At 41.8% G+C, this 13,107-nt stretch overlaps 1 protein-coding gene across 3 annotated transcripts in view; it reads left to right on the forward strand.

Annotated features, from left to right (window-relative positions):
- Window positions 1–13,107, forward strand: part of cntn5 (contactin 5) — a 266,463-nt gene that overhangs the window by 174,386 nt on the left and 78,970 nt on the right. For all 3 annotated transcript variants that reach the window (XM_060923112.1, XM_060923113.1, XM_060923114.1), the window contains 2 exons: window positions 2,175–2,378; window positions 8,728–8,830. In XM_060923112.1, the coding sequence (XP_060779095.1) occupies window positions 2,175–2,378; window positions 8,728–8,830 (307 nt within the window). The remainder of the gene's footprint in view (window positions 1–2,174; window positions 2,379–8,727; window positions 8,831–13,107) is intronic.

Consider the following 13,107-nt stretch of genomic DNA (forward strand, 5'->3'; position numbering starts at 1 on the left):
AACACTGTTATTTTAAGTACCAACAAAAAGCCTGCACCTTTTGACTGAAGTCGGCATCGTGAACAAATCAGTACAGTGTAAAAATAGGGATTTAAACTTGTACACATTTTAAAGATTTAAAGATCACACTGACTTTCAGCTCTCTGGTTCTTCAAACTCCATCTCGTCTCCATTTGAGTTTCAGACAAATAAAAGTGAGAATAATATCCTGTTTACATCTCAGTGATTCCAAATTATTTTCAATTACTTTGCCACATTATTTTTGCAATCATCTTGCTAATGGGCCTGAACCCTCCTACAAGCTATTCCAGCAAACGAAAGACAAATTAACCTCTGAGTATATTTATGAGTCCTAAAATGAATTTCATTCAGCATCTTACTTTCAGGACACACCCAAATAGTAATTAACCTTACAGGCAAACTATAATAGCTGCAATCCATCACAGCATCACTGCCTTACTAATATAGAGCACCACTGGGTCTATTTTCAAACACACACACACACACACACACACACACACACACACACACAGAAGAATATTGTTTTAGTGGTAGAACATCACTGTGTCCCTCAGCAACTTTTTATTTTCTCCTCCAGTTGATATTTTCATGGTCAGAAATGAACATCTGTGCTGATGTTGGTGAAGTGCCACAACATTCAAATTGTGTGATTCAAAATCCACGTGTTGGCCAAAATTATGCCGGTGTTAGCTCCTGAGAACACCCTTTTTAGTGCTAAAGAACAAAGCATTAACTTAAAGAGAGAACAGAGAGAGTCTGGTGAGGGAAAGACTGTTTATAGCTGCTATAACGTCAATGAGAAGAGGAACTCACTCGTAACTATAAACAGATAAAACATCTGATTTATTATTTTTTAACAGAAAAAGAGACTCACCTGAGCTGGTCTGTTTATTACAGTCTGTTACACTCAGTCCAAAACACAATAACAGACCCAAGTCCAAACAAATAATTTTAAACAATTTGTGTTTTATCTAATTCCTATATTTAATTATGTTTTATTTGTTATATTGTGGGGCGGCACGGTGGTGTAGTGGTTAGCGCTGTCGCCTCACAGCAAGAAGGTCCGGGTTCGAGCCCCGTGGCCGGCGAGGGCCTTTCTGTGTGGAGTTTGCATGTTCTCCCCGTGTCCGCGTGGGTTTCCTCCGGGTGCTCCGGTTTCCCCCACAGTCCAAAGACATGCAGGTTAGGTTAACTGGTGACTCTAAATTGAGCGTAGGTGTGAATGTGAGTGTGAATGGTTGTCTGTGTCTATGTGTCAGCCCTGTGATGACCTGGCAACTTGTCCAGGGTGAACCCTGCCTTTCACCCGTAGTCAGCTGGGATAGGATCCAGCCCACCCGCGACCCTGCACAGGATAAGCGGTTACAGATAATGGATGGATGGATGGATTGTTATATTGCTGTGACATGGCACCTCTCATTGGGCGTGTCACTCGCCGTAGCCCTCGAAACACCTTATTTCCCAATTTGTCTGGAATAAGAACATTAAATGATATGTGAGGACAGAGTAGTTCTGAATGAAGTGTTGGAGGCCATTGCTGTGATCAGTCAAGCAGAACGAGGCTTTATTAATGTTCTCCTCAGATTAAACACGAGCTGAATGTGTTTGTAAATGATTTGTTTTCTCACGTCTTCATGTTTCTTTGCTGAGAGCATGAATAATGTAATGGCTGTAAGCTGTACACATGCTGTTAGTTTCCTGTGTGCCCAGAACATGTCTTTTTCACCTGTGTGTTTATGGCCTCCGTGTTAACATCCTACAGGGCTTGTTAATGTTTAAAGTCAGTAAGCACTCAGACCTGAACATTTCTCTCCAGCATGTGTTTTAATGTTAGCTCAGTGTGAGTGAAGTAAGAACACAGCATGCTCTGGGCTACATCGCCTTCATTTCATTTGTTTTAGAACCAGTTTTTATTTATAGTGTTGCAGTAAAACTCACATGAATTAGAGCATGAGAGAGAAAAGAACACAAATGAGAAGATTTAAATGTTGTAAACTCAAACGTTTCAGTCACACACTGCTAGCTTCAGGATTCATTATTTAAAAGCCCTGCTGTAATCAGAGAACCCAGAGAGTCTGTTAGAGGACAGTGAGGTTCTCCTTGGGGTGTACACATCAGTACTCATCTGTCTCACCTGCACTCTGACCCTTTAGAGATCATCTACAGCTGGGTTTTCAATGAGTTTCCATCGTTTGTGGCTGAGGACAGCCGGCGCTTCATCTCACAGCAGACGGGGAACCTGTACATCTCCAAGGTGCAGCCCTCAGACGTGGGGAGCTACATCTGCCTGGTGAAGAACCTGGTGACCAACACCCGGGTCCTGAGTCCTCCTACACCACTGACACTCAGAACAGATGGTGAGCTCACACACACACACACACACACACACACACACACACACACACACACACACACACGTACAAATATACAGCCAGTACTTTATGATTATACGGAGAACAGAAACCTTTTACTATTGTGCTGTTCTACTCCAGGTCGAGTTTCTGAGATACGGTACAGTTTATTCTCACTCAGAAAAAAGCACACAATGATGCTAACACTCAGCTATCACTTCATCATTTCCCTTTGCTCTAGAATTTTACCAATTTGTGAAATCACTATGAAACAGCTCTCAAAAATGTACTGTGCACTGAAAAAGAAAGCACGGTGCTGGACGGGAAATTATAAATAATACACTATTTTTCCCTAAAAAAGGTAGAGCAGAAGTTGAGTCAATCAGCGTATGAAGAGAAATATGTTGGATTCTAAACACAAACTGGTGCAGCTGCTTTATTAGATCCTCTGTTTCAGTTTAAATCACACACGTTTATGTAAAAGGTTGAGCTGAAGGAGCTCACTGGACTAACAGACCTTTCACAGGTTCTTCACAACCCTTGAGGAACCTGTGATTCTGTGCATACACAATGTGAAGGGTCATGGAAAGCTCTTAGTCTCTGTGTCCTCATAGTGCTCGTGTTTTTGTGGAGATCAGGACTTTTGTGCTGCACAAACAGAACACTAAAAGCTTCTGTCCTGCATTTTAGAAGCAATAAATCAAACCAAAGCTTTTTCACCTTCTTTTCTGTACATAACATGTGAAAAGGTTTATTACCACTGAGAGAAAGGTGAAGAGTGAAAAGCATCGGCTGAAGACGTTGTTTGTTCTTGTGTGTTTTCTTGCCTTCATCACAGAGACGTGCTTTAGCTTCAGGGCTTCTGTCTCTGCTTACGACGCACTCCTGCGTGAGTGGCCCCTGGGGAAATCATGTTCTAGAGCAAAATTAATCGAATCACTGATCCTGTTTATGAATGGGCCTTGGATCTTTTTATAGAGTTCTCCCAGGGGCCGATCGGGAGAACCAAACTCTCTCACGTTAAAGCTTCAGGCCATTTTTTTCTCCATGTGAATACACAGATGAGCATCATCACATCACATGGAGCTCAAAGTCAGACATCGCTGTCCTCCATCTCCGTTCAGCTCCTCTCAAAGAACCTTGATGGAAAGAGACAATCACTGATGTCTGGAGGTCACTGGAGAGCGTCTCTCTCTCTCTCTCTCTCTCTCTCTCTCTCTCTCTCACACACACACACACACACACACACACACACACACTAAAATTCCTTACTGACTGCAGGATTCAAATGACCTTGTTGCATGGAACACACTGAATGCTAAGCACATTAGCATGCTAAACCTGATTTGGGCTTCTCATTAAAAGACAGGGGGATAGAGAGAGAGAGAGAGCGAGAGCGAGAGAGAGAGAAGAATCCGGATGGATGTGTATGAGCTACAGGTTGGTGAAGTGCTGTTGTTAAATGTCCTTGTGTAAACAGCCTCTCAGGCTGTGTGTCAGAGAACAGCACATACATTTTCTTCTTTTTTTGTGAGCAGCTTCAGGAAAAGTTAGTCACCCAGAAAAACAAACATAGCTGATGGGAATCTTTATCCGTCCATGTGCAGCTCAGCACATGCATTATCCTGTTGGCAGCCGTTCTGTGTGGAACCTTCGCCACATCAGTGGCCTAAAAAGCTGAAAATGACTTTGGCACCAATAAACTCAAACCCTGACTGCTCCGTATTTCTCTCACTACAGTGCTGGAGTTATTCCAGAGTTCCTCCTCGCTTCACTGGTGGAACTAAAGGTTCCTCATTGGTTCTGTGGATTGTTAAGGGTTCTTATCTTTCATGGGTTTCTTCAGAGGGACAAGCTGAAATCCTTTAGGTGTTCTGAGTGTGTTTATTCTTTTGGCAGATTGTAACGTGATGATTGGTGGGCCTGGGGTCATGTGATGGTACACTCTTACAGACATTGGTTCCTCAAGGGTTCTTCAAATGGCTACTTGTTCTTCCTTCTTAAAGAGCTTCTTCTTGGAACTTTTGTGAAAGGGAACTCCTCAGTTGTAGGGTTCTAAATTTTTAGAAAAGAGAAAGCCCCGCCCTCTTTCTGTATATTGGCTCTCGGATTCAGATGTTCACCTCAATGAGCTCATTACAAAGTGAAATTAAATGCTGCCAGAAACTTCTGGGGGGGGTTCTGTCCTTCTTCCCTTTACATTCGACAGATTACTGAACATTTATTCATGTTCAGTCTGACGGATGGTTCATGTCTTAGACATCACACATTCGTGCACAAACACAGATGGAAAATCAGCTCCATGTTGTTGCAGCTAGGGGGCGCTATAGCAGACAACACTTATCGAAAACTACAACAGAACAGCAATAGAAAAAAGCTAGAAAAAATCTTAAATATGTGTTAGTTCTAAAAGTATTACAGCATGGTGCTGTACTCTGAGTTCTGGACTCTGATTGGTCAGAAGGTGTTGATTAATTTTCTGTAACAGCAGCTCGGACAGTAGTGCAGCTGCGCAGGCATTATCGCGTGTGTTTTTGTCCTTGTTTCAGAGAGTTTTGGGTCGAAGAGTTTCAGCATGAACCACAGGAGCTGATGATCGGTCACTGCTCTCTGGGTATTCTGTTTGTGCCGCTGACTGAGAATTTATTTCTGAACAGAGAATTTATTTCTGCTGATCTCCAGCTTGTGAAAGATTCTGTGATCATCATTTGTTCTGTGGATTAGTTGCTGGAACAGAGCAAAGAGTTTGGCTTAAAAAGGGCATCAACAACAACATTCATCTTCAGAAGTGCTTACAAGCGAGGCCAGGTGTATCGCCCTCCACATACGCCTTTCACAATTAATCCAGCCACAGCGACCACTTTTAAATTAATTAGTGTGAGCCGGAGTTATGACTCTTGTAGTGCGGGGACACGGGAGACACAGGGCAGTGCGGTTTTATGTTAAATCTGCTTCTCTCCCTCAGCTGGAAGGTAAATTTGTGCAACACAAACCTCTGTTCAGAGCAGCTTCACCTCTGCCCGTCCACCTCTGAGATGATCTTAATCAGACGTCTGCAGCTCAGGGTCACTGCTGGATCTTCATCGCCCCGTCGCTCCCGTCGACTGATTGATCATCCTACAGAAAAGTGCTGCGAAAACAACACTAATTCTTAAAGAATCCTTCACTTCTCCAGTTCAGGAGTTTGCCAAAAACACTAGCAGGTCCTGTGATCTCCTGTCTCTTCCAGTCAGCTCTGATTCTTATCGGATCGTTCCGTCTGTCAGGACTGAAGTTAAGGTCAGACACGCTGCTGGTCTTCATCATTCATCACTCCCTCAGGGACGACTTTCTTCTCCAGGGTCTCAAACACACAGTCTGGATGTTTATTTTGCAGAGAATGAAAAAAGGATTCATTTTACTACAATTTAATTTCACATCATACCCCAGATCTCCTCTTCTCCCTCTACAAATGCCTCAATAATGTCACTTTTTTTTCTGTAAATTGCTAAACTTTCTGTATAAGAGGACGTTCCTTCACTGCTGGTTTTATAATCTCTCCTCACGATGTTAGCAGCTTGCTGTAAATATTAATGATAAGATGGACCACTTTCTCAATATGTCTTTAAAATGATGCAATCTGATTTTCACACAATTCACAGAATGTTATAAATTCAGAAAAGGGAACCTAAATACACTGAGAGGCTGAGTGCAAAAAGTTTACACACCTTCAGTACAAAGTGAGGAAGAGAAAGAAATGTAATTTAAATCAACAAGACACGTCGGTCGTTTTCACGTGTTTTCCTTTCTCCACACTTGCTGCTGTTTGTACTGAGAGTTCAGTGAAGTGTGAAAACTGTTTTCCAGCTCGATTGCTGGGTCTCTTGGAATCCGTGGTCTGAGTTTCACCTCCACATGCCTGAGGCGCGCTGTGCAGTGCGTGTGGAAGCTCTCCGTGATCTGCACTGCTCATGGACTAATGTCCTGTTTCTACACTCGTGATCTCGGTGTAAGGGTTGTTATGGTTACTGATATATAAAACCAGACTTTCACCACACTGCAGCTGTGTAATTAGCTCAGCTTCGTGTTGACCTGCATGGTGAAAAACCTTCTTGTACAAGAACGACTCCAGGTTTGTTGGTATTAAAGTGCTGTTTTAAGAACATCAGCTAATAGATGAACTTCTTGTTGACCAAGTTTCAAACCTGTTTGCACAAAAGTCACGTCTGGAAAACGCATGCCATCGATCCACGGTTAATTCTTCTAGAAATAAAACCTGTGATCATAAGCCCCGCCCACAAACAAGCCCAGAATCAGTCCTGAGTATGAACTTGACGATTTAGACCAAGTGTGAAAACACAGAAGTGTGTCACTGATGTTTATCAAAAAATGTAATTTAAGAGATTAATAATTGTTTAAATAAATAAATAAATGTGGTTTCAGTTTGCATCTTTTTTTTAGAATGTGATATGAATATCCATCTATCTGTGTTCTTTAAAAAATAAATCATTCTGTAATTATATTTTATTTTTATAACTGAACAGCTTTCGGATCCTCACAGTTATAAAACTCTTCAGATGATCACGGGGGGTCAAAACTTTTTTTTTCCTTCACACTGTAAAGGGAAATATAAATTCAGTAAACTTACACAATATTCTGCGAATTCACCGAGTTTCATTTCCATCAAAGATTCAAGATTCAAAGATCAAAGATTCTTTATTGTCAATTCACTATTTATCCAGGACATATAGGAGATTCGAAATGCCGTTTCTCTCTCACCTTACTGGTAAAAAAACAGATAAAGATTACACACACAAAAATTAAGAAAACAATATATATAAATATTTATAAATATAGATAATATAGATAAAAAATACATTCTAAAATCAAACAACGTACAAAATAGCAGTAGTGCAATACGGTACAATATCTAACAGAGAAGGTGCTAGAAGAGCAGCTTATGAGGTGAATATGAACAGTAGCGCAAATGAGCAATAGCAGCAGATACAGCAGTAACGCTAATGTTTGTGGTGTGATGTGCAAACGGATGAGGTAGTTTTCTTGTGTGAATGACGCTCCTCTCTATTTTGTTCGTTTGTTTTTCTTAAAGTCTTCTGGATCGGTTTAACTCTCAGAAAATAAACAGAAATCCTACTGTTAATGTTACACTGATAATATTTTATTATTATTATTATTATTATTTTGACTCTCTGCGATATGTTAAAAGCTTTGAGCTGCTGAAGGAGGCCTGGACTTTTATCAAATAATTATTCTGCATGACTCAATGAAGGAAAAGGAAAATTGCTTTGCATCAAACAGCCTCATTGTAATCTTTAATAAATGGATTAAATTGGGATTTGAAACGAGCCATCGCGACGTCCTGCTTGTTTCAGTTCAGCCGGCTGAGACTCTCCCTCTCAGTGTCAGTCTCTCCACATTAAATATTATACAGGCAGAATATAAAATAGTAAAATGTTGAAAATGGATTACACACAGAGGGCTGCTCGGGAGCTGTAAATGTGTAACAAGCAGGAGATTGAAATTGAAAAGGAGTTCAGAAAAGAAAGACTGAAGCAGTTTTCACTTTTCTTGTGCACGCTTTACAGGCCACACGAGAAATTCAATTTCTTTACAATTTCAGTCTAAATCAGTCTGACGGTGGGAATAACCCAATGTCCTGAATGAATAAAATAACTTTACATGTTTTTAAGCTCTGAAACCGTGACTTGCACGCGCACACACAAAGGAAACCATGTAATAATAATAATAATAATAATAATAATAAAGGGTTAGGTTATGGCAGATTTTCTTTCTGAATGTGAAAATTTCTTGTCACCTGATGTCATCTCTCACAGGAAATGGACGTAACTACAGCCTCATTAACAGAATAATTAATAAACAAAGGAAGCAGGAGCCTCAGGCTCAGACCAGAGGAAGGAAATCATTAGTGAGACGCGACCAGGCAGAAATTTACAGTCAGCCTCCGCGTGTGTTTTTCCTGCACGTTACAGCTCCAGAAACCGTAAGATAAACTGATGGAAAGGAGGAACAAGGAAGAGAGACATGTCGGCTGTAATGGAGCTGAAACTCAGAACAGACACCACTGTTCGTAAGAATCTTCACCTGAGTGACTTACCTGGTCAAATAAAGTTCAAATAAAAAAACCTGATAAAGAGTTTACAGTAACACTCAGCAACTGAATGATTTGGAATCTGGAATCTTTACTGTCCAACCTATAAAACACACCTGGGTCATGCAGGTACAGGAAACTAATCCACACTGAGGTGGTGCAGTGAAGTTTACAAAGTGCTCCGTGTGTGTGTGTGTGTGTGTGTGTGTGTGTGTGTGTGTGTGTGTGTGTGTGTGTTGGTCCTAGGTGTAATGGGGGAGTATGAGCCCAAAATCGAGGTGCACTTTCTTCCTACAGTCCTTGCTGCTAAGGGATCAACAGTGCGACTCGAGTGTTTTGCTCTTGGAAAGTAAGTGTCTCTCTCTCTCTCTCTCTCTCTCTCTCTCTCTCTCTCTCTCTATCTATCTATCTCTCTCCCCCCCACACACACACATTTTGCTGGTTGATATAAAAACAGCTGATTGGAGGTTTATTAAGCCGCCAGTCAGTGCGTTTACATGCACATCCAAATCGAGCTGCTGTCGGTAATCGAGCTAAGGGTCCCAGCAGGGGTGCCAGAGAAATCCAGTCCTACATGCACACAAGGAAATCGAGCTATTGTGTGAGGTACATTGTGCACCCGAGCCACAGGTGGCGCTACACGCCCCATCGTGTTGGTACACTTCCGGTTGTCGTCATGAAGAAGAGGAGTGATTTCCACTTTACATTCACACCACATGTCATTGCCACCTGTTGGCTACAAACTGTCCTGCACAGACCACTGTTTTGTAAGACAACTTATTTTGCACAATTGTATATTTTTCTAAAGTCCGTTTTTTGCTTACAATTTAACTTATGTCTTAATAAACACACAAAAAGTTCAATTGTTTTGTTTTTTTGTCTCCTCGTTCCTCCTGACCTCTTCTGCTGCTCGCTACTACTACTGTTGTCATGCCGACCGAGGCTGTTGTGTTTCCCGCTTGTGGTCTCATCACTCGTCACTTCCGGAAGGGAAGTAAGCAGCTCGACTCCGTAGCTCGATAGGGTTTACATGCACTAAGTAGCTCGGCTACAATCGCATAATCTAGGTCGTGTAGCTCAAATCAAGTTCGTTTCAATTTCAGCCGAGCTAAGGTGTTTCCATGGCATTTAGAACTTCGATTTCAGTCGAGCAACGGCAGAAATTCGATTTTCTCTATGTGCATGTAAACGCACTCACTGTGTGAGTTTGGTTTCAGAACCTGAGCGTTGTTGGTGTTCAGTGATCGTGCTGGCTATACGGTAACACAGTGATCCACACCAAGAAATCCTCCAAAATTCACGCCAAGAAATGCTCTTTATCTCCTGCTCAGTGACGCGTCATTTGCTTTAAACAGAATCACAGAGTCGTTTTATTGAAGATGAACGCTAATGGATGTTTAAGTTTTAAAGTCTCCCCTGAGCCTCTCTCACTTGGTCTTTGGTGCATAAACACAAACTCAGTGATCATTTACAGTGAAACAGACTGCGAGAGGCGTGATGTTGATCTGGTGATGCTGGTCAGCAGTTCTTCTTGTTGAATGGATCAAAATGGACTGAGAGATAAAAGAAGAGAGCAGAGATGAGAGGAGAATAAAAGCTCTTTACTCACCAGGCTTTGCTTTTTTTTTTTTCTCTGAACGCTTTTAATCTCCATTATCCTTGTTTGGCCAGAAATCCCTCAGTGACAAATGGAGTTGGTCAACGTGAGCCAAACGCCAGGAGGGAGAAAAGCACTCAGAGTCGTGTGCATGAAGTGCACATGATGAAGTGTTGTGTGTCGAAATCCTTATTTTAACAACATTAAAAGTTACAGCCTGCAGTGAATCGGAGCTTTATTTTTAAAGCCTGTTTTTAATCGTGCCGCTCATTTTCATGATAAAAACAAATTAAATGATTAAACTCTATTTTCAACCGTTTCTCTTTTTTATGAGTTGTGTTTGAGGTTTTTGAGCTTCATATTAACCAGAAATTTAAAGCAGTGAGACCAGAACACACTGTTTCTGATATTTAACAGGTCTGAGTTTTCTCTGAACAGCGTCTCAACTCCACTGCAGTCAGAACATCATCACTGTTTATAAAGTCCTTTACCATTAATCGTTTACATTACACACATCACTCGTCTTTATTTAAACCTGTACTTGTTGTTCGATATTCAACTCTTTTTCTGTTCATGCGTCACTTTGTCCTTTAAACAGCTTTGTGCTCGAAAGCATGTTTTTTTTCTCCAGACCCGTCTTCCTCCAGATGGAGGATTCATTCATCAGTGCACTTTATTATCACTCTTTATATTTTGTCTCTGCAGTCAGTTTTCACCCTGAAAGGTTCCTCTCCATCGGTGTGTACGAGGTGCTGAGTGTTCAACTCAGTGTTTATCAACAGAAGAGCGATCACAAGTTCAACCTCTCCATCAACTGCTCTCATGTAAAAAGCTGAAAGAGTGACATTAAACACCTTCTAAACATTTCACAGGACTGTTAGAGCTGTTTCAGGTTTTAACACAAGGTTCTGTCCCAATATTATTCTCCATAATCAGCTCTTACTGCTACAACAATGGCACACGCTACGTATATGGCCAAAAACATGTGCACCCCGGGCGGCATGGTGGTGTAGTGGTTATCACTATCATCTCACAGCAAGAAGGTCCGGGTTCGAGCCCCGTGGCCGGCGAGGGCCTTTCTGTGTGGAGTTTGCATGTTCTCCCCGTGTCCGCGTGGGTTTCCTCCGGGTGCTCCGGTTTCCCCCACAGTCCAAAGACATGCAGGTTAGGTTAACTGGTGACTCTAAATTGAGCGTAGGTGTGAATGTGAGTGTGAATGGTTGTCTGTGTCTATGTGTCAGCCCTGTGATGACCTGGCGACTTGTCCAGGGTGAACCCCGCCTTTCGCCCGTAGTCAGCTGGGATAGGATCCAGCCCGCGACCCTGCACAGGATAAGCAGTTACAGATAATGGATGGATGTGCACCCCCACCATCACACTTGAACGTTTCATTCCAGATTTATTCTTCTTTCCTGTTATAATGAGCTCCACTCGTCTCTTCTGCTAAGGCTTTCCACTAGATTTTGGGGCGTGGCTGTGGGGAGGTGTGTTCATTCAGCTACAGGAGCATTAGAGAGGTCAGACACTGATGTTGGGATGTTGATGAGGCTCCATATCCAGTTCATCAGGGCTTTGTGTAGGACACTTGCGTTCTTCACTCCAACATAAACACACCAGTGAAGGGAAACTGTAAAGCTGCAGCACAAAAACACTTTCTGTAAAGTTGTGTGTTTAATTTTGTGGTAACATTTTGGGGGAAAAGCACATATGGTATGATATTCAGGGGTGCACATACTTTTGGCCATATAGAGTATAATGAACAGGTCGTCCTGAAATTCCGCAGCACAGACACACAGATTATTTAGACAAATTGTTCCACCAGGTTCTGTTCCAGACACATTATTATTATTCACTGCGTTTATATAACGATCAGCTCACAAAATAAAACATTATTAAAAATATAACATTATTCACTTTCAGGAAACTGCTGCGCAATCATTTCTCTTACAGACGCATTCAACACAATCATCCCAATAACCCTGAGCACACTAACTAATCATCTCATTTCCTCTGAGCAGGTCGGTGTGTTGGGATGAGAATGTTTATTTTCACGTCCTAACTCCGGAACACTGAGACCTTCAGCTCAGTCCTCTCGCTTTACCCAGGCTCCAGTTTAACCTCGACCACTTAACGTTCTCATAACGTTCTCATCAGACACTAATGAAATAGTGTGAGATATCTGTGGCTCTCAAGGTGAAGCTTAGCCATGGGGTCTGTGATTTATTTTATATATTTTATATTTTTACAGGAAATCACAATCCATCACGAGTTAAGGTTATTATATTTATTATTAAGTTTTTATTTGCTTGTTTGACTGCTCACTCGAATTGAACAGGTTTAATCAAAATCTAAATAACTGGACAGAACAAGGAGAGAAGGGTTGCATGGGCCTTTAAAAATAAAAAATAAATAATAGTACATTTATAATAAAATAAATGTAATAAAAATAAAATGGTGCACATTCTGAGCCTAAGCGCATCCTTTTGGATCAAAAAAGTAAATCAGACACCACAATGAGGTTCCACGCAGGAAAACTACAGGACACGACGAACTGCATGGAGATAAAGATGAAGAGGTGTTGGGAAAATAATTAAGTTAGGGGTGATCTGGAGAACGTTTAGCTTTCTTCTCCAATGCCCACACAGGTTCAGTCTCCTTATAAAGCTGAGTTCCATCCCAAATCCTCAGACATCCTGATTCTGAATTGTAATTAACTATCGATCGATCGGCCGAGGCCTCAGTGACACGCGGACACTCGGGTGCACTAAACTGGAATCAGTGGTACCTGCTGTCCACATGCAGTCTTATCTCCACGCTAACAGGATCGCAGCCGGAACACAATCATCTCTGAGACGGACTGTTTTTCACTCGATGGACTGAGAGTCGTTCTGTTCAGTGTGTCATGTGTCTCTGGTTGGAAAACTGACGAGGCATCAGAGTGCAGCAGCACTGATGGTGTCAGATAGAGCAGTTTATCTTCACACAGTCCGGACGCCCAGGTCACAACACACACACACACACACACACAC

The sequence above is a fragment of the Neoarius graeffei genome, chromosome 6 (genome assembly GCF_027579695.1).
Source record: "Neoarius graeffei isolate fNeoGra1 chromosome 6, fNeoGra1.pri, whole genome shotgun sequence".
NCBI lineage: Eukaryota > Metazoa > Chordata > Actinopteri > Siluriformes > Ariidae > Neoarius > Neoarius graeffei.